The sequence below is a fragment of the Thermobia domestica genome, chromosome 1 (assembly GCF_964235325.1).
Source record: "Thermobia domestica chromosome 1, izTheDome1.hap1.1, whole genome shotgun sequence".
Classification (NCBI taxonomy): domain Eukaryota; kingdom Metazoa; phylum Arthropoda; class Insecta; order Zygentoma; family Lepismatidae; genus Thermobia; species Thermobia domestica.
Genome location: NC_137454.1, coordinates 312,275,863 through 312,302,263, shown reverse-complemented (window position 1 = coordinate 312,302,263; position 26,401 = coordinate 312,275,863). Strand labels below are relative to the sequence as shown.

The 26,401-nt window shown below is 35.3% G+C and overlaps 2 protein-coding genes across 2 annotated transcripts in view; both read right to left on the bottom strand.

Moving 5' to 3' along the window:
• The window catches only part of LOC145667832 (uncharacterized), a 45,622-nt gene extending 25,248 nt beyond the window's left edge, over positions 1-20,374 (bottom strand). Inside the window, exons 1-4 of the mRNA XM_081735265.1 lie at positions 20,212-20,374; positions 17,965-18,141; positions 15,445-15,621; positions 12,925-13,101 (exon numbers count right to left, since the gene is read on the bottom strand). Coding sequence (XP_081591391.1) covers positions 12,925-13,101; positions 15,445-15,621; positions 17,965-18,141; positions 20,212-20,350 — 670 coding nt within the window. The 5' untranslated portion in view covers positions 20,351-20,374. The remainder of the gene's footprint in view (positions 1-12,924; positions 13,102-15,444; positions 15,622-17,964; positions 18,142-20,211) is intronic.
• A 2,040-nt stretch (positions 20,375-22,414) lies between these two features.
• LOC145680655 (uncharacterized) overlaps positions 22,415-26,401 on the bottom strand; it is a 31,539-nt gene continuing 27,552 nt past the window's right edge. The window contains exons 2-3 of the mRNA XM_081751437.1: positions 24,733-24,909; positions 22,415-22,647 (exon numbers count right to left, since the gene is read on the bottom strand). Of these exons, the coding sequence (XP_081607563.1) occupies positions 22,415-22,647; positions 24,733-24,909 (410 nt within the window). The remainder of the gene's footprint in view (positions 22,648-24,732; positions 24,910-26,401) is intronic.

Sequence of the window (26,401 nt, the reverse complement as noted above, 5' to 3'; positions counted from 1 at the left end):
CGATGATGATGTGAACGAAGAGGATGGTCCTTCACCACGTAAACGTAAAGCTATCAACAAATGGCGTACTTATAAGCAATAATACTAATATTCTATTGTAATCTATTGATATATTTGAGTATATAGAAAGAAATATGAATAACCCGTATTTTCGTTATTACAACAATCAAGCAGGAGGTGATTACAATGTATATAAAGGTACAGCATATCAAGAAGGTTATGGCATTGGTAGTTTTCTAGGAGGTTTATTCCGCACTGTATTTCCTTTATTAAAACAAGGTGCAAAAACTGTTGGTAAAGAGTTGATACGTACAGGAATTAATGTAGCAGGAGATGTACTAGATAATACTAGACCTATTGAAGAGTCTTTACTAGATCGGTGGCAAGAAGCTAAAACAAATTTAAAAAACAAAGCTCAAAATAAATTAAATTAGATGTTGGTAGGATCTGGAAGAGAAAGAAAGAATGTTCATTTTACATCAACAGGTTGTAGTGTGAAGCGGATAAAAAGATCCAAAGATATTTTTGATTGATTGATTATGGAGCAAAGTGATAGTTTTTATCTCACACTTCCTAGCAATAGTTCTATGGAATATTTTCCTCAAAATACTCTTGCTTGTTATACTACTAAATTATATCATCCTATTGTACTGGAGAAGGGAGTGTGGAAAACAGCTGTTGTTGAAGTACATTATACAAGTTCATTTCAGAATGTTTCCAAATATACAAATAATATTTATTACCGTATCATGAATACAAAAAGCTGGAACATAACTAAAATCTTACCAGGACACTATTATCATGTTGATGATATTCTATCTCAAATTAATCATAAAAGTGATATATTAAATTTACAAGTAAAAGTTAAAGCATCAGTAAAACGAATTGAGGTTAATAGAGTAATAAAAGATCAAGAGAAGCATATAGAAGTACGTCTATCTCCTGAACTAGCCAGGATACTAGGGTTTGATCATATACAACAGGAAGATATTGCAGTTGTTCATCGTGCTCATTATCCACCTGATTTACAGAAATCGCTACCTACATTTATGTATATTTACAGTGATATTTAGAACCACAAATGGTAGGTGACACCATAGCTCCATTATTACGTATTTATAAATACAAATATTACAGAGCATGGTATTAATAATGTACATATTTTTGACAATGCTCATTATGTCCCCGTGCAATTTGATCAAATTATTATTGATTTAAGAGATAGTACAAGTAATCCACTTCCTTTCCAACATGGCAGTGTATGTGTAAAATTACATTTTCGTAGACGTAATACGGTATTGTAAATTTTAACTTGTGTGAATATTAATAGTAATAAAAAATGCAGTGTGAGTGTATGAAATCAGAATTAGATTTATTTGCTGGTTTACCCACTCAAACCAGTATTATAGGTAATAAAATAGTACCATATAAGCCTGTGGCTTCAATATCTGATAATGCACCAATAGAATTTGTTGTCCCCGGTCATGGACTTACCGCACAAAATGTTATATATTAAAGGTAAAATTACTAAATCAGATGGTTCTAATTTAACTTCTGCCGATAAGAAAATTGGTCTTGTAAATGATTTTCTCAGTGCAATGTTCAGTGAAGTGCAATTATATTTGAATAATCAACTTATTTCCTACTCTTCACATACATATCCATATCTCCATTGAAAAACTACTAAATTATAATGCTAATGCTAAAACAACGCATCTTCAAACATCAATGTGGTTTAAAGATACTGCAGGTCATATGGACAGTGTAGCCGATGGTAATGTAGGAATTAAAAACGTTTTTTTCTCACTACTTTAAGTCAGTCATTTGAATTATTGGGTTATATTCATGCTGATATATTTAGTCAGGAGAAATTTTTACTGAGTGGTGTACAACTGCGTATTAAACTAATTCCAGCTAAACCTACATTTTGTGTAATGGGAGACGAAGATGCTGATGGAAAAGTTGTAATTACAGATGCAACATTGCTTGTGAAAAAGGTTAATGTATCACCAGCAGTTAAAATCGCACAAAATAAAGTATTACAAAATCCTAAATTTAGAATAAAATATCCTCTGACAAAAGTGCAGGTGAAGACAGAAACTTTACCACAAGGAATTATGGATAGTACACTTCCAGATCTGTTTTCAGGCATAGTGCTTAAAAGTATTATTATTGGTTTTCTTACTAATGCTGCTTTCAATGGTACTTATCAAACAAATCCGTTCAATTTTCAACATTTTAGTATGTCGTTTTTTACACTGTATGTTGATGGATCGCCTGTACCATCCAAACCACTACAACCTGGTTTTGATAATATCAGTATTTTGATCATATATTTTGATAATATCAGTATTTTGGTAATATTTTGATAATATATACAAGCATATTCTACGTTATTTACAGGTTCAGGTATTTATTATTCTAATCAAAGTAATGATATTTCACTTGCCGAATATCCTAATAGTTATACTGTACTGGTGTTTGATTTAACTCCCGATTCTAACGCAAATGCTGAATTTTATACTAGTCCACAACGGCAAGGAAGTGTACGTTTAGATTTTCATTCTAAAGAAGCACTGCCATCTCCTGTAACAGCAATTATTTATGGTGAATTCTCCTCACAATTAGAAATTGATTTCCAGAGAAAAATATATATTAATTAAAAAATGTTAAATACAATTGAACTTTATGAGGCACTACAACAAAATTTACTTAAAGATCATTTTATTGGTGTGTATGCTGCAGATGAGCTACCGCTGTTTACTCATACATTTCCAGCCGCCATAATTATAAATACACATTCTAGTGATAAGCCTGGTGAACATTGGGTTGCTGTTTATATATCTAATATGTGTGTGGGAGAGTATTTCGATAGCAATGGTATATCTCCCTATATAAACATCATATAAGGTCATCATATTATTCCATGTCTGTATTATACATGGAATAATAGACGTATTCAAGGTCATTTATCTCAATTTTGTGGACATTACTGTTTTTTATATCTAGCATGTCGTGCATCTGGTTATTCACTACGCGATTTCTTAAACAAATTCTCACTCGCCACTATTGATGCTAATGATATTATGCGTTATTCATTTATGAGAGTATGATGATGGTCACTGCAGACTTGTTAAATGGTGGTGTTATTTTTTAAAACTCCGCCATTGCCGGTCCCAAGCCCTGGATGAGAAAGGAGGAGGGTTGAGGGTTGCTACCCCCGTAAAAGAAAATAATCTCTGTTATGTTCAAATAGAGGTCGTAAAAGAGCCATCAACATAATAAGGGGTGGATAATGTGGAACGAATACACTCCTGTTATGTTCTATTAGGGGTGGAACGTAGTCTTTTCTTAGAGGTGAACCCCCTTAAAATGATTATCTGTCCACCCTAAAAGACCGTGGGTGGACGGTTCAGTAATCTTTGCTATAGGGGTTGGAACGAGTACACCCCTGCTATTTTAAATAGTCTTATGTAATTTCTGCTATGTTGGAAACGAGTACACCCCTTACAGTCTTTGCTATAATGTGCTCATTGTCTGCTGTTAAAATAAATCCCCTAAACTGGAGGGACGGTTCAGGGTGTTACGTAGTCTTATGCTATGGTAAAATAAGGGGTGGAAAATAAGTCATACTCTTTTATTAGTTCTGCTATGCTTAAATAGGGGTGGAACGAATTTGCTATGTTCTGCCATGTTCGTAGTCTTATGTGTTAAAATAAGACTTGGAGTAGTTTTTGCTATTCTCTGCTAAGTTCGAAAAGGGCTCATAAAAGAGAACGAGTCCTAATAGGGGTGGAAAAATAGGGGTTGAAACGTAGTCTTATGTAATCTATGCTATGTTCAATTAGGGGTGGAAACGAATACATCCCTGCTATGTTACGTAGTCTTATGTTATGCTAGAAAAAGGGAAAATAGGCCAACTGCTATGTATTCTTTGCTATGTTAAAATAGGGGTTGAAAACGAGTACACTCCTGCTATGATAAAATAAGGGGTGGAAAAAGGGAACGAGTCCACCCCTTAAAAGATTAACTGCTCTGCTATGTGTTCGAAGTCTCTGCTATGGTAAAATGTTCAAATAGGGGTTGAAAAAGTGATCATAAAAGAGAACGAATACATCCCTGCTATGTTACGTAGTCTTATGTTCTGCTATGTTTTCGTAGTCTCTGCTATGGTAAAATGTTCAAATAGGGGTTGAAAAAGTGATCATAAAAGGGAACGAATACATCCCTGCTGTTACGTAGTCTTATGTATTATCTGCTCTGCTACGTGTTTGTAGTCTCTGCTATGGTAAAAATGTTCAAATAGGGGTTGAAAAAGTGATCATAAAAGGGAACGAGTCCACCCCTAAAAATGCTCATAAAAGGAAACGAATACATCCCTGCTATGTTACGTAGTCTTATGCTCTGCTATGTATTCGTAGTCTCTGCTATGGTAAAATGTTCAAATAGGGGCGGAAAAAGTGATCATAAAAGGGAACGAGTCCACCCCTTAAAATCTACTCATAAAAGAGAACGAGTACACCCCCTAAAAAGTGCTCATAAAAGGGAACAAATACACCCCTAAAATGGAGGTCGTAAAAGACCGTGGGTGGATGGTTCAAGATGCTCGATTTCCCAGGGCTCCTGAGTAGGGGTGTATTTGTTCCCTTTTGTGATCACTTTTTCAACCCATATTTTACCATAGCAGAGACTACGAACACATAAGACTACGTAACATAGCAGGGATGGACTTGTTCCCTTTTATGATCACTTTTTCAACCCCTATTTGACCATTTTACCATAGCAGAAAATACCGAACACATAAGACTACGTAACATAGCAGGGATGTAATCGTTCTCTTTTATGATCACTTTTTCAACCCGTATTTTACTATAGCAGAGAATACGAACACATAGCAGAGCATAAGACTACATAACATAGCAGGGATGTATTCGTTTCCACCCCTAATTGAACATAGCAAAGATTACATAAGACTACGTTTCAACCCCTATTTTAACATAGCAGTTGGCCTATTTTTCCACCCCCTATTTGTACTCGTTCTCTTTTATGACCATATTTTCCATCCCCTATTTTAACATAACATCGTTTCCTTTTTTTACCATAGCAGAGACTACGGACACATAGAGCAGATATGTATTCGTTTAGGGGTGTATTCGTTCTCTTTTATGATCACTTTTTCAACCCCTATTTGAACATAGCAGATAATACATAATACTACGTAACATAGCAGTTTCAACCCTTATTTTAACATAGCAGTTCCAACCCTTATTTTAACATAGCAGAAATTACATAAGACTACGAACACCCTGAACCATCCAGCTATGGTCTTTTACGACCTCCAGTTTAGGGGTGTACTCGTTCTCTTTTATGAGCATATTTTTCACTCCTATTTTAACATAACAGAAATAGTAAAGACTACCAACATAGTAAGGGGTGTACTCGTTTAGGGGGTATATTCGTTCTCTATTTTAACATAGCAGAAATTACATAAGACTACGAACACACAACTATTTAACATAGTAGGGCTGTATTCGTTCCACCCCTATTTAAACATAGCAAAACTAGTAAAAGAGTATGGCTTATTTTCCAACCCCTATTTTAACATAGCAGAAATTACGTAAGACTACGAACACATAGCAGAGCAGATAATACATAAGACTACGTAACATAGCAGGGATGTATTCGTTCTCTTTTATGATCACTTTTTCAACCCCTATTTTAACTATAAACATAGCAGACAATGAATACCTATGTAACATAGCAAAGTCAAATGTCACAGAGAGTACATAAGATTACGAACACACAATTATTTAACATAGCAGGGCTGTATTCGTTCAACCCCCTATTTTAACATAGCAGAAATTTATGAACACATTCTCCACCCCTATTTTAACGTAGCACAGATTTCGCCCCAACCCCTAATTTAACATAGCAGAAATGACACTAGCATGTCCCCAAACTACTGACCATCGTGAACAAAGGTCAAACTCGTAAACGAAGCAACATATCGAGGTGCTGTTTCCACATTTAGCAATTGGTCATCAAAGAGCACATATCTCAAAAGTACTGATCATCGAGGTCAAAGGTCAAAATACTTAAAACCTAATAACTCGAAAACGGGGCCACATACGCAGCGAACTCTGGTTTTTATGAACATTCAATACAACGTATATTTCAAAAAATAATCAATCATGGGTGGGGTTATGAGGAACACTTAAAAATCACCACCTCGAATTTTGAATCCAGAAATAATCTCTAAAAATCAATATTTCAGTTATTTCTCAGCGCAGCAAACTCTGGTTTTCATGAACGTATTCAACAGAATATATTTCAAAAAATAATCAATCATGGGTGAGGTTATAAGGAACACTTAAAAATCACCACCAAGAATTTGACGAAGTTCAGAAATACTTAAATTTAGCTTTTGTATTATTCAAATAAACGAAGGAATAAATTTGTACTGACCAGAGAAGCGAATAAGGGTCATTTTAATAAGCTCAGCATTCTATACTTTTTTGTGCCATTTAAATACGGGTGTCCTATTTCCTTTTGTACCAACGAGAAAAAAGCCAAGAGGGACCATTTTTAACTGGCTTAGAATTTTATACCTTTTTATAATATTTAAACAAACGAAGGGATAAATTTGTACCAAACAAAAAAGAAAGAAAATACCATTTAACTAACTAATAATTTTTGAGCTACACAAATAAAGGAATAAATTTGTACTAACCAGAAAAAGCGAAGAAAGACCATTTTAACTAGCTCAGCATGTTATAACTTTTTGTGCTACTCAAACAAAACGAAGCTGCATATTTGAGTGGTCTACCCAATTTTGTACCAACGAGAAATGCCTTTTTAACTAGCTCAGAATTTCTTGACCATGTTGTACTATTTAAAGAAGCGAAGGGATAAATTTGGGTGACCAATTAAATTTTTCACCGAGAAATAAAATTTTAACTATCTCAGAATGTCTATACATTTTTGTACTATTTAAACAAACAAAGCAATAAATTTGTACTAACCAGAAAAAGCGAAGAAGTTTCATTTTAACTAACTCAAAATTTTATATCATTTTGTAATACTCAAACGAACGAAGGAATAAATTTGTGTGACCTATTCACTTTTGTAGGAAGCAGAAAAGAAAAGAACTAACATTTTGTACTAATCAAACAAGCGAAGGAATAAATTTGGGTGGCCTATTTAGTTTTGTACCAACCACGAAAAAAGCGAGCTCAATATTTCAGTACCATTGTAACTAACTCAAACAAACGAAAGAATAAATATGAATTGTGTTATTAAAATAAAGGAAGGGTTAAATTTGAGTGAATTATTCAATTTTGTACCAAGTAGAAAAAAATGAAGAATGAATAAATTTTGTTTGTTTCTTTACTTTTATATAAGCAATTAAAAAACAAAAAGGTCTATTTTAAATAGTTCAGTATTTATGTACATTTTGTACTACTCAAATAGACGAAGGAATAAATTTTGATGTTATACTTTCTGTACCAACCAGAAAAAACAAAGAAAAACCATATTCTGCTACTCAAAGGTGGTGATTTTTAAGTGTTCCTCATAACCCCACCCATGATTGATCATTTTTTGAAATATACGTTGTGTTGAATATGTTCATGAAAACCAGAGTTCACTGCGTATGTGGCTTCGTATACGAGTTATTAGGTTTTAAGTATTTGACCTTTGACCTCGATGGTCAACACTTTTGGGTCATGTAGCTGTTGATGACCAATTACTAAATGTGAAAACACCACGTCAATACGTGGATCCGTTTTCGAGTTATTAGGTTTTAAGTATTTTGACCTTTGACCTCGATGGTCAGTATTTTTGGAACTTGTAGTAGTTGATGACCAATTGTTAAATGTGGAAACACCACCTCAATATGTGGCTCCGTTTTCGAGTTATTAGGTTTTAAGTATTTTGACCTTTGACCTGGATGGTCAGTATTTTTGGAACTTGTAGTAGTTGATGACCAATTACTAAATGTGGAAACACCACCTCAATATGTGGCTCCGTTTTCGAGTTATTAAGTTTTAAGTATTTTGACCTTTGACCTCGATGGTCAGTATTTTTGGAACTTGTAGTAGTTGATGATCAATTGCTACATCTGGAAACACCACCTCAATATGTGGCTCCGTTTTCGAGTTATTAGTTTTTAAGTATTTTGACCTTTGACCTCGATGATCAGTATTTTTGGAACTTGTAGTAGTTGATGACCAATTACTAAATGTGGAAACACCACCTCAATATGTGGCTCCGTTTTCGAGTTATTAAGTTTTAAGTATTTTGACCTTTGACCTCGATGATCAGTACTTTTGAGATATGTGCTCTTTGATAACCAATTGCTAAATGTGGAAACAGCACCTCGATATGTTGCTTTGTTTACGAGTTTGACCTTTGTTCACGATGGTCAGTAGTTTGGGGACATGCTTGTGTAATTTCTGCTATGTTAAATTAGGGGTTTGGGGCGAAATCTGTGCTACGTTAAAATAGGGGTGGAGAATGTGTTCATAAATTTCTGCTATGTTAAAATAGGGGGTTGAACGAATACAGCCCTGCTATGTTAAATAGTTGTGTGTTCGTAATCTTATGTACTCTCTGTGACATTTGACTTTGCTATGTTACATAGGTATTCATTGTCTGCTATGTTTATAGTTAAAATAGGGGTTGAAAAGTGATCATAAAAGGGAACGAGTTCACCCGTTTAAATGTACTCATAAAAGAGAACGAGTACACCCCCTAAAAAGTGCTCATAAAAGGGAACAAATACACCCCTAAAATGGAGGTCGTAAAAGACCGTGAGTGGACGGTTCAAGGTGCTCGATTTCCCAGGGGCTCCTGAGTTGTTCTATTATGAGCTACTATGAGCTAATATGAGCCAGATCGATCTATTTTCTACTACTTTATACGGGTTATCTAACATTGTTAGGGTCATTAACATTAAGTCTAGAAGGCTAAGGTGGTCAGGTCAAGTAGCCAGAATGGCTGAAAGTAAAAATGCTTTCAAAATTTTAACTACAAAATCAATTTCAAAATGACAATTAGGAAGATCTAGACGCAAACGGGAAAGGAAACAGATTAGTCTCGCAGAAATAGGAGTACAAAGTAGATCCAGTTGGCTAAGAATTGAAGTCAGTGGAGAGCTTTTATGAACATGGCATTGAACCTTCGGGTAGAGACCTGCACGGGCCCGGCCCGGCCCGCGGGCCGGGCTTGGGCGGGCCGACTCTGCTATTTCTTTGGGCCGGGCCGGGCTTGGGAGGGCCGACACTGTTTATTCTTTGGGCCGGGCCGGGCTTGGGCTGGCCGACACTGATTTCTCTTCAGGTCGGGCCGGGCTGGGGCCGATCAATTGCAATTCTTTAATAATTATTGACTTTCGTTAAACGATAATTGAAATAAAGCCAAACGTTGAAGAAGTGTGTCCGTGAAAAATGTTACAAAGAATGAACTAGCTATTTACAGTTTGTGTTCCTTAGCGGCTCCACTTTACTATAGAGGATTGCAGGCATTATGCGGTAAATTGAGCTCTGACCTTGACCTTTACTAAACTCAAAATATGAGAAGAAGGGGTGGGAATGTTTTGCCTGTCGCTAAACAATATTGCCATCTTCATTTTACGCTAAAAATCAATTAAGTTAGATTTTTGTTACAGGGAATGGAGTTTTTGTTCTCTCGATGACAGTCAAAGTTCTAGGATGCAATGATAGCATTCGGGATGTAAGCGTCAGGTTGTGAACCAGTGTTTAAAAAATATTTCTGAGGGTTAGGTCAAATTTAGTACTAAATTTTGAGAAAGATTGGGGCTCGAGCTAATTTTTTTAAAAAATTATCCGGCCGGGGTCGGGCCAAAAATTTTTAAAATTTATCGGACCCGGGCCGGGCTTGGGCCAAGAATTTTAAAAAACTTATCGGGCCGGGCCGGGCTCGGGCCGAAAATCTCCAAAACTTTTGTTGCCCGGGCTGGGCCGGGCCTAGATACGTTCGGGCAGGATTGGGCTCGGGCCGAAAAATTCGGCCCGTGCAGATCTCTACCTTCGGGTTCCATAAACTATAGGATTAGTTAGTTTTATTTGTTCTTTCATTTTCTAGATTGAACTCTGTCTCTTTGATTTTCTCGCTTGAATTCAGTCTTTTGCATTTTGTTTCTTTAAATTCTGTCCCCTGGATTTTTTGTTGAATTTTGTCCATTTGAATTCTGTCGATTGGACTTTGTTGTCTTCGATTTTGTCCGCCTGAATTCCGCCCCGTTGATTGTAACCTCTTGGATATTGTCCACTGGATTCTGTCCCTTGTAATTCATCGTCTTGGACTTTGTTCATTTAAATTGTACCCTTGAATTTTGACCTGCACTATGCTAATGTATCCTAACAGCAGGTGAAGATAAACGCCTACACTTAATTCGTTTTTTGAGGATCTTGGCTAGAAGATCGAAACATCACGTGTAAATGTGTTTTTATTAAATAAGTGCAGCCTTTTTCAGCAGTGCTTTTATTTTTAATTCGTAAGCACACTGGAAACTTATTATCGTTTATTTATCGATTCTTTTGAGTTTAGGTTTGCTCCTGAAAATCAAACAAGAAGTATTATGCACTATATTTATAACATTATTACTTTGCACGTGTTTACTTCTATATTCGCAAATAATAAAATATTTATATTATGCTCTCAACCTGTCAGAGTATTTCTTAAGACAGATGAAAGTAAAATATTATTACTATAGCAACTGTCTATCTGGCTGGATTATCGTTTTAACCCTCGAGAACTTGCAGCGCGGTTTTTTCGACCGCAACTATAAATATACTTTGATTTTGTTTAGTGACTTTGAGCAAACTTCCCCTCACCTCCCTCTAATTCTTCCCCAGACTATATTGTTGCAACACACCACCGCTTTTGGCAAGTATACAAATCATATAAAATTATGTATTTCATTCCTTAACGTCAAATTTTACAGCGCGGTCGTTTCGACCGCGTGCGAGTTTTCGCGTGACGGTCTGTGCGCGAGTGCTGAAGGGTTAATGCTAAAAAAATAGCGGCGAAACTGAAACTATAACCTAGAAAATAAACTATGACTCTGACCCTTCTCTTACTTGTTGATTATTTTTAATACTGAAACATTGTCGGAAATTCGTTTAATTATCAAAGTTTAAATAGCTAATTTAAAACCATATTATAAGGAGTATGATTGCAACGGAATTACTAATGAAATCCATAGAGAGATATCCAATAACAAATGAGCCCCATTCCAAGTTACCAGTTAAAATGTCTGCATATATTTGTTGTCAATTTCACAAGAGAAAAACAGTTGTTGATACCAAAGATTGAAGAATTGATCACCGTGGAAGGAGGGAAACGTATGTGGAGAATGTGTTAGTAGCCTCTGCACTTATTCTGGGGATTTCTAAGATATATTGGATCATTGTGTTTTGCAATTTAGTTTGATTTATGGTAGAATTTAAAGCCAGTTCTTCATTTAGAGAGCGAAAGTATTAGCTAACGTATTTGAGTTTTCGACAATAGTTAGAATGCAAGTACATAGAATTGAGTCGATGGAAACTCTTTAAGTCTTGGACTGTGTATGTAATTTTTCTATTCGCATTCGGGCTAATTGTCTGGAGTAAGGATTCGTGTTTATTGTTCTACGTTACTCCGCCAGCTCGAACTGCATGAGGGGCCGCGGTGGCTCAGTGGTAGAGCGTTCACCTCTGGTGCTTGGGGTCCCGGGTTCGATCCCAGCCCCCGCCAAGTGAACTTTGTGGTGGGCAAAAACCGTGTGCGTGGGTTTTCTCGGGGTTCTCCCGTTTCCTCTCACTTTCTTCATTCCACCATTTCATTCATCATCACCGTCTCCTTTAGCCTAACCGGCATAACCGTGGGACGTAAAACTTAAAGATTTCATTTAATTTTTTTGAGCTGCATGATGCCCTTTCATTCCCATCTAACGTGCAACCTAACCCTCTTGGACATCAATGTCAAAGATATTAGTGTTTTATCGATAAGTGCACAAAGTTTCATGTACATCGTTACAGTAAGACATTTACTTTTCACCACTCATATTGGACCGCTTAAGAAATAACTCAGGTTGTTGTGTCGTAGTAGATTCAAATGCAAAAATTCGATCCATTATATGTTCTTAAGTAAACATTACGTGCTACCCATTTTATTTTAATCACCTTTAATATAATCGACTAACTGTGTTCAGGGGTAAGTGTCTCAATTATTGTTGATATCATGAGACTGCTCAATCCCGATCTTGTTCCAATTTGGCCTCAATATACTTTATTTCTGCTACGTTTCCTTGCCGAATACAAAGAGCATTTTCGACGTCGAAATTCTCAAAACAGTGAATTAAGTTTTTTTCGGCTGTTACTTAATACTAAAACTTACGCATAAATAGCATAAATATTTTCGCATGGCACTGCAACATTTAAGAAGTTTCGAAACCAGTTTTTAAATTTAGAACAGTTGTCCGGAAAGTTTACTCATTTTTCTCGGACCAATATCCTACTTCTGTATACAAGAATTGCACATATTCTAATTTTAGACTGAGAATGACTGTACGGCTGATTCGTTGCCACTCATATCCGCTACTGTAAATTGCGACATTAGTATTATATTATACGAAAGATATTCAATACTTTTAAATAATAATAATTTGTAGATGTTGTAATGAGAGAAAACGAACACTTCACAATAGACAAAAAAGCTCATTATTTAAGTTTCTCAAGTATTACCTGAAGCTTGAAATATAAAATTTTTTGTCAATTAACGAAAAACAAAGCAATGAAAATGTACAATCATCATACATTTGAATCTGTCATAATATAAGTTTTACTATTTTTTATCAGTATCTTAATAGTCTGCCATTAGAAAGAAGTTCAGAGTCGATAGTAAAGTCGATAATGAACTTACCAGCTTCATTTTTAGTTGATGTACCAGGACTCAACCTGGATACGTAAGAGACAAAAGAAACTTCATTATGTGGTTCTTCTTTTTTGCTACTAGTCTGAACTCGTTTGCTTTTATTTGGCAATGGAAATATATCAGGCATACGTTTATTTATCGATTCTTTTGAGTTTAGGTTTGCTCCTGAAAATCAAACAAGAAGTATGCACTATATTTATAACATTATTACTTTGCACGTGTTTACTTCTATATTCGCAAATAATAAAATATTTATATTATGCTCTCAACCTGTCAGAGTATTTCTTAAGACAGATGAAAGTAAAATATTATTACTATAGCAACTGTCTATCTGGCCGGATTATCGTTTTAACCCTCTAGAACTTGCAGCGCGGTTTTTTCGACCGCACCTATAAATATACTTTGATTTTGTTTAGTGACTTTGAGCAAACTTCCCCTCACCTCCCTCTAATTCTTCCCCAGACTGTATTGTTGCAACACACCACCGCTTTTGGCAAGTATACAAATCATATAAAATTATGTATTTCATTCCTTAACGTCAAATTTTACAGCGCGGTCGTTTCGACCGCGTGCGAGTTCTCACGTGACTTTCTGTGCGCGAGTGCTGAAGGGTTAATGCTAAAAAATAGCGGCGAAACTGAAACTATAACCTAGAAAATAAACTATGACTCTGACCCTTCTCTTACTTGTTGATTATTTTTAATACTGAAACATTGTCGGAAATTCGTTTAATTATCAAAGTTTAAATAGCTAATTTAAAGCCATAATATAAGGAGTATGATTGCAACGGAATTACTAATGAAATCCATAGAGAGATATCCAATAACAAATAAGCCCCATTCCAAGTTACCAATGAAAATGTCTGCATATATTTGTTGTCAATTTCACAAGAGAAAAACAGTTGTTGATACCAAAGATTGAAGAATTGATCACCGTGGAAGGAGGGAAACGTATGTGGAGAATGTGTTAGTAGCCTCTGCACTTATTCTGGGGATTTCTAAGATATATTGGATCATTGTGTTTTGCAATTTAGTTTGATTTATGGTAGAATTTAAAGCCAGTTCTTCATTTAGAGAGCGAAAGTATTAGCTAACGTATTTGAGTTTTCGACAATAGTTAGAATGCAAGTACATAGAATTGAGTCGATGGAAACTCTTTAAGTCTTGGACTGTGTATGTAATTTTTCTATTCGCATTCGGGCTAATTGTCTGGAGTAAGGATTCGTGTTTATTGTTCTACGTTACTCCGCCAGCTCGAACTGCATGAGGGGCCGCGGTGGCTCAGTGGTAGAGCGTTCACCTCTGGTGCTTGGGGTCCCGGGTTCGATCCCAGCCCCCGCCAAGTGAACTTTGTGGTGGGCAAAAACCGTGTGCGTGGGTTTTCTCGGGGTTCTCCCGTTTCCTCTCACTTTCTTCATTCCACCATTTCATTCATCATCACCGTCTCCTTTAGCCTAACCGGCATAACCGTGGGACGTAAAACTTAAAGATTTCATTTAATTTTTTTGAGCTGCATGATGCCCTTTCATTCCCATCTAACGTGCAACCTAACCCTCTTGGACATCAATGTCAAAGATATTAGTGTTTTATCGATAAGTGCACAAAGTTTCATGTACATCGTTACAGTAAGACATTTACTTTTCACCACTCATATTGGACCGCTTAAGAAATAACTCAGGTTGTTGTGTCGTAGTAGATTCAAATGCAAAAATTCGATCCATTATATGTTCTTAAGTAAACATTACGTGCTACCCATTTTATTTTAATCACCTTTAATATAATCGACTAACTGTGTTCAGGGGTAAGTGTCTCAATTATTGTTGATATCATGAGACTGCTCAATCCCGATCTTGTTCCAATTTGGCCTCAATATACTTTATTTCTGCTACGTTTCCTTGCCGAATACAAAGAGCATTTTCGACGTCGAAATTCTCAAAACAGTGAATTAAGTTTTTTTCGGCTGTTACTTAATACTAAAACTTACGCATAAATAGCATAAATATTTTCGCATGGCACTGCAACATTTAAGAAGTTTCGAAACCAGTTTTTAAATTTAGAACAGTTGTCCGGAAAGTTTACTCATTTTTCTCGGACCAATATCCTACTTCTGTATACAAGAATTGCACATATTCTAATTTTAGACTGAGAATGACTGTACGGCTGATTCGTTGCCACTCATATCCGCTACTGTAAATTGCGACATTAGTATTATATTATACGAAAGATATTCAATACTTTTAAATAATAATAATTTGTAGATGTTGTAATGAGAGAAAACGAACACTTCACAATAGACAAAAAAGCTCATTATTTAAGTTTCTCAAGTATTACCTGAAGCTTGAAATATAAAATTTTTTGTCAATTAACGAAAAACAAAGCAATGAAAATGTACAATCATCATACATTTGAATCTGTCATAATATAAGTTTTACTATTTTTTATCAGTATCTTAATAGTCTGCCATTAGAAAGAAGTTCAGAGTCGATAGTAAAGTCGATAATGAACTTACCAGCTTCATTTTTAGTTGATGTACCAGGACTCAACCTGGATACGTAAGAGACAAAAGAAACTTCATTATGTGGTTCTTCTTTTTTGCTACTAGTCTGAACTCGTTTGCTTTTATTTGGCAATGGAAATATATCAGGCATACGTTTATTTATCGATTCTTTTGAGTTTAGGTTTGCTCCTGAAAATCAAACAAGAAGTATGCACTATATTTATAACATTATTACTTTGCACGTGTTTACTTCTATATTCGCAAATAATAAAATATTTATATTATGCTCTCAACCTGTCAGAGTATTTCTTAAGACAGATGAAAGTAAAATATTATTACTATAGCAACTGTCTATCTGGCCGGATTATCGTTTTAACCCTCTAGAACTTGCAGCGCGGTTTTTTCGACCGCACCTATAAATATACTTTGATTTTGTTTAGTGACTTTGAGCAAACTTCCCCTCACCTCCCTCTAATTCTTCCCCAGACTGTATTGTTGCAACACACCACCGCTTTTGGCAAGTATACAAATCATATAAAATTATGTATTTCATTCCTTAACGTCAAATTTTACAGCGCGGTCGTTTCGACCGCGTGCGAGTTCTCACGTGACTTTCTGTGCGCGAGTGCTGAAGGGTTAATGCTAAAAAATAGCGGCGAAACTGAAACTATAACCTAGAAAATAAACTATGACTCTGACCCTTCTCTTACTTGTTGATTATTTTTAATACTGAAACATTGTCGGAAATTCGTTTAATTATCAAAGTTTAAATAGCTAATTTAAAGCCATAATATAAGGAGTATGATTGCAACGGAATTACTAATGAAATCCATAGAGAGATATCCAATAACAAATAAGCCCCATTCCAAGTTACCAATGAAAATGTCTGCATATATTTGTTGTCAATTTCACAAGAGAAAAACAGTTGTTGATACCAAAGATTGAAGAATTGATCACCGTGGAAGGAGGGAAACGTATGTGGAGAATGTGTTAGTAGCCTCTGCACTTATTCTGGGGATTTCTAAGATATATTGGATCATTGTGTTTTGCAATTTAGTTTGATTTATGGTAGAATTTAAAGCCAGTTCTTCATTTAGAGAGCGAAAGTATTAGCTAACGTATTTGAGTTTTCGACAATAGTTAGAATGCAAGTACATAGAATTGAGTCGATGGAAACTCTTTAAGTCTTGGACTGTGTATGTAATTTTTCTATTCGCATTCGGGCTAATTGTCTGGAGTAAGGATTCGTGTTTATTGTTCTACGTTACTCCGCCAGCTCGAACTGCATGAGGGGCCGCGGTGGCTCAGTGGTAGAGCGTTCACCTCTGGTGCTTGGGGTCCCGGGTTCGATCCCAGCCCCCGCCAAGTGAACTTTGTGGTGGGCAAAAACCGTGTGCGTGGGTTTTCTCGGGGTTCTCCCGTTTCCTCTCACTTTCTTCATTCCACCATTTCATTCATCATCACCGTCTCCTTTAGCCTAACCGGCATAACCGTGGGACGTAAAACTTAAAGATTTCATTTAATTTTTTTGAGCTGCATGATGCCCTTTCATTCCCATCTAACGTGCAACCTAACCCTCTTGGACATCAATGTCAAAGATATTAGTGTTTTATCGATAAGTGCACAAAGTTTCATGTACATCGTTACAGTAAGACATTTACTTTTCACCACTCATATTGGACCGCTTAAGAAATAACTCAGGTTGTTGTGTCGTAGTAGATTCAAATGCAAAAATTCGATCCATTATATGTTCTTAAGTAAACATTACGTGCTACCCATTTTATTTTAATCACCTTTAATATAATCGACTAACTGTGTTCAGGGGTAAGTGTCTCAATTATTGTTGATATCATGAGACTGCTCAATCCCGATCTTGTTCCAATTTGGCCTCAATATACTTTATTTCTGCTACGTTTCCTTGCCGAATACAAAGAGCATTTTCGACGTCGAAATTCTCAAAACAGTGAATTAAGTTTTTTTCGGCTGTTACTTAATACTAAAACTTACGCATAAATAGCATAAATATTTTCGCATGGCACTGCAACATTTAAGAAGTTTCGAAACCAGTTTTTAAATTTAGAACAGTTGTCCGGAAAGTTTACTCATTTTTCTCGGACCAATATCCTACTTCTGTATACAAGAATTGCACATATTCTAATTTTAGACTGAGAATGACTGTACGGCTGATTCGTTGCCACTCATATCCGCTACTGTAAATTGCGACATTAGTATTATATTATACGAAAGATATTCAATACTTTTAAATAATAATAATTTGTAGATGTTGTAATGAGAGAAAACGAACACTTCACAATAGACAAAAAAGCTCATTATTTAAGTTTCTCAAGTATTACCTGAAGCTTGAAATATAAAATTTTTTGTCAATTAACGAAAAACAAAGCAATGAAAATGTACAATCATCATACATTTGAATCTGTCATAATATAAGTTTTACTATTTTTTATCAGTATCTTAATAGTCTGCCATTAGAAAGAAGTTCAGAGTCGATAGTAAAGTCGATAATGAACTTACCAGCTTCATTTTTAGTTGATGTACCAGGACTCAACCTGGATACGTAAGAGACAAAAGAAACTTCATTATGTGGTTCTTCTTTTTTGCTACTAGTCTGAACTCGTTTGCTTTTATTTGGCAATGGAAATATATCAGGCATACGTTTATTTATCGATTCTTTTGAGTTTAGGTTTGCTCCTGAAAATCAAACAAGAAGTATGCACTATATTTATAACATTATTACTTTGCACGTGTTTACTTCTATATTCGCAAATAATAAAATATTTATATTATGCTCTCAACCTGTCAGAGTATTTCTTAAGACAGATGAAAGTAAAATATTATTACTATAGCAACTGTCTATCTGGCCGGATTATCGTTTTAACCCTCTAGAACTTGCAGCGCGGTTTTTTCGACCGCACCTATAAATATACTTTGATTTTGTTTAGTGACTTTGAGCAAACTTCCCCTCACCTCCCTCTAATTCTTCCCCAGACTGTATTGTTGCAACACACCACCGCTTTTGGCAAGTATACAAATCATATAAAATTATGTATTTCATTCCTTAACGTCAAATTTTACAGCGCGGTCGTTTCGACCGCGTGCGAGTTCTCACGTGACTTTCTGTGCGCGAGTGCTGAAGGGTTAATGCTAAAAAATAGCGGCGAAACTGAAACTATAACCTAGAAAATAAACTATGACTCTGACCCTTCTCTTACTTGTTGATTATTTTTAATACTGAAACATTGTCGGAAATTCGTTTAATTATCAAAGTTTAAATAGCTAATTTAAAGCCATAATATAAGGAGTATGATTGCAACGGAATTACTAATGAAATCCATAGAGAGATATCCAATAACAAATAAGCCCCATTCCAAGTTACCAATGAAAATGTCTGCATATATTTGTTGTCAATTTCACAAGAGAAAAACAGTTGTTGATACCAAAGATTGAAGAATTGATCACCGTGGAAGGAGGGAAACGTATGTGGAGAATGTGTTAGTAGCCTCTGCACTTATTCTGGGGATTTCTAAGATATATTGGATCATTGTGTTTTGCAATTTAGTTTGATTTATGGTAGAATTTAAAGCCAGTTCTTCATTTAGAGAGCGAAAGTATTAGCTAACGTATTTGAGTTTTCGACAATAGTTAGAATGCAAGTACATAGAGTTGAGTCGATGGAAACTCTTTAAGTCTTGGACTGTGTATGTAATTTTTCTATTCGCATTCGGGCTAATTGTCTGGGGTAAGGATTCGTGTCTATTGTTCTACGTTTCTCCGCCAGCTCGAGCTGCATGATGCCCTTTCATTCCCATCTGACGTGCAACCTAACCCTCTTGGGCATCAATGTCAAAGATATTAGTGTTTTATCGATAAGTGCACAAAGTTTCATGTACATCGTTACAGTAAGACATTTACTTTTCACCACTCATATTGGACCGCTTAAGTAATAACTCAGGTTGTTGTGTCGTAGTAGATTCAAATGCAAAAATTCGATCCATTATATGTTCTTAAGTAAACATTACGTGCCACCCATTTTTTTTAATCACCTTTAATATAATCGACTAACTGTGTTCAGGGGTAAGTGTCTCAATTATTGTTGATATCATGAGACTGCTCAATCCCGATCTTGTTCCAATTTGGCCTCAATATACTTTATTTCTGTTATGTTTCCTTGCCGAATACAAAGAGCATTTTCGACGTCGAAATTCTCAAAACAGTGAATGAAGTTTTTTTCGGCTGTTACTTAATACTAAAACTTACGCATAAATATTTTCGCATGGCACTGCAACATTCAAGAAGTTTCGAAACCAGTTTTTAAATTTAGAACAGTTGTCCGGAAAGTTTACTCATTTTTTTCGGACCAATATCCTACTTCTGTATACAAGAATTGCACATATTCTAATTTTAGACTGAGAATGACTGTACGGCTGATTCGTTGCCACTCATATCCGCTACTGTAAATTGCGACATTAGTATTATATTATACGAAAGATATTCAATACTTTTAAATAATAATAATTTGTAGATGTTGTAATGAGAGAAAACGAACACTTCACAATAGACAAAAAAGCTCATTATTTAAGTTTCTCAAGTATTACCTGAAGCTTGAAATATAAAATTTTTTGTCAATTAACGAAAAACAAAGCAATGAAAATGTATAATCATCATACATTTGAATCTGTCATAATATAAGTTTTACTATTTTTTATCAGTATCTTAATAGTCTGTCATTAGAAAGAAGTTCAGAGTCGATAATGAACTTACCAGCTTCATTTTTAGTTGATGTACCAGGACTCAACCTGGATACGTAAGAGACAAAAGAAACTTCCTTATGTGGTTCTTCTTTTTTGGTACTAGTCTGAACTCGTTTGCTTTTATTTGGCAATGGAAATATATCAGGCATACGTTTATTTATCGATTCTTTTGAGTTTAGGTTTGCTCCTGAAAATCAAACAAGAAGTATTATGCACTATATTTATAACATTATTACTTTGCACGTGTTTACTTCTATATTCGCAAATAATAAAATATTTATATTATGCTCTCAACCTGTCAGAGTATTTCTTAAGACAGATGAAAGTAAAATATTATTACTATAGCAACTGTCTATCTGGCCGGATTATCGTTTTAACCCTCTAGAACTTGCAGCGCGGTTTTTCCGACCGCACCTATAAATATACTTTGATTTTGTTTAGTGACTTTGAGCAAACTTCCCCTCACCTCCCTCTAATTCTTCCCCAGACTGTATTGTTGCAACACACCACCGCTTTTGGCAAGTATACAAATCATATAAAATTATGTATTTCATTCCTTAACGTCAAATTTTACAGCGCGGTCGTTTCGACCGCGTGCGAGTTCTCACGTGACTTTCTGTGCGCGAGTGCTGAAGGGTTAATGCTAAAAAATAGCGGCGAAACTGAAACTATAACCTAGAAAATAAACTATGACTCTGACCCTTCTCTTACTTGTTGATTATTTTTAATACTGAAACATTGTCGGAAATTCGTTTAATTATCAAAGTTTAAATAGCTAATTTAAAGCCATAATATAAGGAGTATGATTGCAACGGAATTACTAATGAAATCCATAGAGAGATATCCAATAACAAATAAGCCCCATTCCAAGTTACCAATGAAAATGTCTGCATATATTTGTTGTCAATTTCACAAGAGAAAAACAGTTGTTGATACCAAAGATTGAAGAATTGATCACCGTGGAAGGAGGGAAACGTATGTGGAGAATGTGTTAGTAGCCTCTGCACTTATTCTGGGGATTTCTAAGATATATTGGATCATTGTGTTTTGCAATTTAGTTTGATTTATGGTAGAATTTAAAGCCAGTTCTTCATTTAGAGAGCGAAAGTATTAGCTAACGTATTTGAGTTTTCGACAATAGTTAGAATGCAAGTACATAGAGTTGAGTCGATGGAAACTCTTTAAGTCTTGGACTGTGTATGTAATTTTTCTATTCGCATTCGGGCTAATTGTCTGGGGTAAGGATTCATGTCTATTGTTCTACGTTTCTCCGCCAGCTCGAGCTGCATGATGCCCTTTCATTCCCATCTGACGTGCAACCTAACCCTCTTGGGCATCAATGTCAAAGATATTAGTGTTTTATCGATAAGTGCACAAAGTTTCATGTACATCGTTACAGTAAGACATTTACTTTTCACCACTCATATTGGACCGCTTAAGTAATAACTCAGGTTGTTTTCTCGTAGTAGATTCAAATGCAAAAATTCGATCCATTATATGTTCTTAAGTAAACATTACGTGCCACCCATTTTTTTAAATCACCTTTAATATAATCGACTAACTGTGTTCAGGGGTAAGTGTCTCAATTATTGTTGATATCATGAGACTGCTCAATCCCGATCTTGTTCCAATTTGGCCTCAATATACTTTATTTCTGTTATTTTTCCTTGCCGAATACAAAGAGCATTTTCGACGTCGAAATTCTCAAAACAGTGAATGAAGTTTTTTTCGGCTGTTACTTAATACTAAAACTTACGCATAAATAGCATAAATATTTTCGCATGGCACTGCAACATTTAAGAAGTTTCGAAACCAGTTTTTAAATTTAGAACAGTTGTCCGGAAAGTTTACTCATTTTTTTCGGACCAATATCCTACTTCTGTATACAAAAATTGCACATATTCTAATTTTAGACTGAGAATGACTGTACGGCTGATTCGTTGCCACTCATATCCGCTACTGTAAATTGCGACATTAGTATTATATTCTACGAAAGATATTCAATACTTTTAAATAATAATAATTTGTAGATGTTGTAATGAGAGAAAACGAACACTTCACAATAGACAAAAAAGCTCATTATTTAAGTTTCTCAAGTATTACCTGAAGCTTGAAATATAAAATTTTTTGTCAATTAACGAAAAACAAAGCAATGAAAATGTACAATCATCATACATTTGAATCTGTCATAATATAAGTTTTACTATTTTTTATCAGTATCTTAATAGTCTGTCATTAGAAAGAAGTTCAGAGTCGATAATGAACTTACCAGCTTCATTTTTAGTTGATGTACCAGGACTCAACCTAGATACGTAAGAGACAAAAGAAACTTCCTTATGTGGTTCTTCTTTTTTGCTACTAGCCTGAACTCGTTTGCTTTTATTTGGCAATGGAAATATATCAGGCATACGTTTATTTATCGATTCTTTTGAGTTTAGGTTTGCTCCTGAAAATCAAACAAGAAGTATTATGCACTATATTTATAACATTATTACTTTGCACGTGTTTACTTCTATATTCGCAAATAATGAAATATTTATATCATGCTCTCAACCTGTCAGAGTATTTCTTAAGACAGATGAAAGTAAAATATTATTACTATAGCAACTGTCTATCTGGTCGGATTATCGTTTTAACCCTCGAGAACTTGCAGCGCGGTTTTTTCGACCGCACCTATAAATATACTTTGATTTTGTTTAGTGACTTTGAGCAAACTTCCCCTCACCTCCCTCTAATTCTTCCCCAGACTGTATTGTTGCAACACACCACCGCTTTTGGCAAGTATACAAATCATATAAAATTATGTATTTCATTCCTTAACGTCAAATTTTACAGCGCGGTCGTTTCGACCGCGTGCGAGTTCTCACGTGACTTTCTGTGCGCGAGTGCTGAAGGGTTAATGCTAAAAAATAGCGGCGAAACTGAAACTATAACCTAGAAAATAAACTATGACTCTGACCCTTCTCTTACTTGTTGATTATTTTTAATACTGAAACATTGTCGGAAATTCGTTTAATTATCAAAGTTTAAATAGCTAATTTAAAGCCATAATATAAGGAGTATGATTGCAACGGAATTACTAATGAAATCCATAGAGAGATATCCAATAACAAATAAGCCCCATTCCAAGTTACCAATGAAAATGTCTGCATATATTTGTTGTCAATTTCACAAGAGAAAAACAGTTGTTGATACCAAAGATTGAAGAATTGATCACCGTGGAAGGAGGGAAACGTATGTGGAGAATGTGTTAGTAGCCTCTGCACTTATTCTGGGGATTTCTAAGATATATTGGATCATTGTGTTTTGCAATTTAGTTTGATTTATGGTAGAATTTAAAGCCAGTTCTTCATTTAGAGAGCGAAAGTATTAGCTAACGTATTTGAGTTTTCGACAATAGTTAGAATGCAAGTACATAGAGTTGAGTCGATGGAAACTCTTTAAGTCTTGGACTGTGTATGTAATTTTTCTATTCGCACTCGGGCTAATTGTCTGGGGTAAGGATTCGTGTCTATTGTTCTACGTTTCTCCGCCAGCTCGAGCTGCATGATGCCCTTTCATTCCCATCTGACGTGCAACCTAACCCTCTTGGGCATCAATGTCAAAGATATTAGTGTTTTATCGATAAGTGCACAAAGTTTCATGTACATCGTTACAGTAAGACATTTACTTTTCACCACTCATATTGGACCGCTTAAGAAATAACTCAGGTTGTTGTGTCGTAGTAGATTCAAATGCAAAAATTCGATCCATTATATGTTCTTAAGTAAACATTACGTGCCACCCATTTTTTTAAATCACCTTTAATATAATCGACTAACTGTGTTCAGGGGTAAGTGTCTCAATTATTGTTGATATCATGAGACTGCTCAATCCCGATCTTGTTCCAATTTGGCCTCAATATACTTTATTTCTGCTACGTTTCCTTGCCGAATACAAAGAGCATTTTCGACGTCGAAATTCTCAAAACAGTGAATGAAGTTTTTTTCGGCTGTTACTTAATACTGAAACTTACGCATAAATATTTTCGCATGGCACTGCAACATTTAAGAAGTTTCGAAACCAGTTTTTAAATTTAGAACAGTTGTCCGGAAAGTTTACTCATTTCTTTCGTACCAATATCCTACTTCTGTATACAAGAATTGCACATATTCTAATTTTAGACTGAGAATGACTGTACGGCTGATTCGTTGCCACTCATATCCGCTACTGTAAATTGCGACATTAGTATTATATTATACGAAAGATATTCAATACTTTTAAATAATAATAATTTGTAGATGTTGTAATGAGAGAAAACGAACACTTCACAATAGACAAAAAAGCTCATTATTTAAGTTTCTCAAGTATTACCTGAAGCTTGAAATATAAAATTTTTTGTCAATTAACGAAAAACAAAGCAATGAAAATGTACAATCATCATACATTTGAATCTGTCATAATATAAGTTTTACTAATTTTTATCAGTATCTTAATAGTCTGTCATTAGAAAGAAGTTCAGAGTCGATAGTAAAGTCGATAATGAACTTACCAGCTTCATTTTTAGTTGATGTACCAGGACTCAACCTGGATACGTAAGAGACAAAAGAAACTTCATTATGTGGTTCTTCTTTTTTGCTACTAGTCTGAACTCGTTTGCTTTTATTTGGCAATGGAAATATATCAGGCATACGTTTATTTATCGATTCTTTTGAGTTTAGGTTTGCTCCTGAAAATCAAACAAGAAGTATTATGCTCTATATTTATAACATTATTACTTTGCACGTGTTTACTTCTATATTAGCAAATAATAAAATATTTATATCATGCTCCCCTCCCGTCAGAGTATTTCTTAAGACAGATGAAAGTAGAATGTTATTACTATAGCAACTGTCTATCTGGCAGATTATCGTTTCGATGCTAAAAAATCGCGGCGAAATTGAAAGTATAATCTAGAAAATAAACTATGACTCTGATACTTCTGTTACTTGTTTATCATTTTAATAGTGAAACATAATCGGAAATCATAGGTGTCCAAACTCGCGAGCCCGACGCTCGTGAGCTCGGCACTCACTCTCAACCGGGCTCGGGCTCAATGATTGAGCGCGAGCCCGAGTGAGCCCGAGCCCCAATGAAATAAGTGAGCGCGAGCCCAAGTGAGGGCGAACCCAATCGAGAGAAGTGAGTTCGAGCTCGAGTGAGCGCGAGCCCAGTTGGGAGAAGTGATCGCGAGCTCAAGTGATCGCGTGCCCAGTTGAGGGAAGTGATCGCGAGCCCGAGTGATAGCGAGCCCAATTAAGAGAAATGAGCGCGACCCCAGTTGGGAGAAATGATCGCGAGCTCAAGTGAGCGCGAGCCCAGTTGAGGGAAGTGATCGCGAGCCCAAGTGAGTGCAAGCTCAGTTGAAAGAAGTGAGCGTGAGGCCGAGCGATTGCGAGTTAAATTGAGTGCGAGCCCGCGCTCACTTAACACTCACGTGGACTCATTTGCTTTAAAGTAAAAAAAAAAAAAAAAATAGAAAACTCATTCCATGTGCACAATTGTAAAGGAAGAATGAAACAACTCTACAAAAAGAAAAAAGCACACTCTTGAGGTCCGAGCTGTCATTTTATTGTCCAGAGGACTTCAAACACCTTTCGATAGAGAACCGACTTTTTTATGGTTATTATGAGAGGATGGTATTTGTTTTTGTTGTTTTAGTAACAACTTCCATGACCCAAGCTTTTATATATATATATATATCATAGAGTAAGGAAACTACTTGCGAAGTAGGAAATTTATTTACTAGCAACTAATGAAGCTGTGCGTTCATAGAAAAGTCGAGCGAAATAATTATGTATTATTTAATTGTAGCTTCTTTAAATCCCAATAAACAAGAGTAGCTCTTAAGAATGTTGATAACTTGCACCATAATGGTTATTCAGCCCATTAATTTATATGAGGAAACATAGTTTTAAGTTTTTGAAATAAAATAATTTTAGCCTGTTAATTTTACTGACTACTTCTTCTTGAGATCTTTAAATGTATTGTAAGCAAAATTTAACTACGGTGTTATGCAATTTTAATATATATAAATAAAAACTAAAACAATATTACATTGAATATTTTTAAAGCAAGGAACTCTTAAATAGACCAGAAAAAGAAATTAGTAAAATTGAATGATTAAAATCTCGTCTATTTAAAAGAAAAATACTTCCTCATATAAGTCAATGAGCTATTAA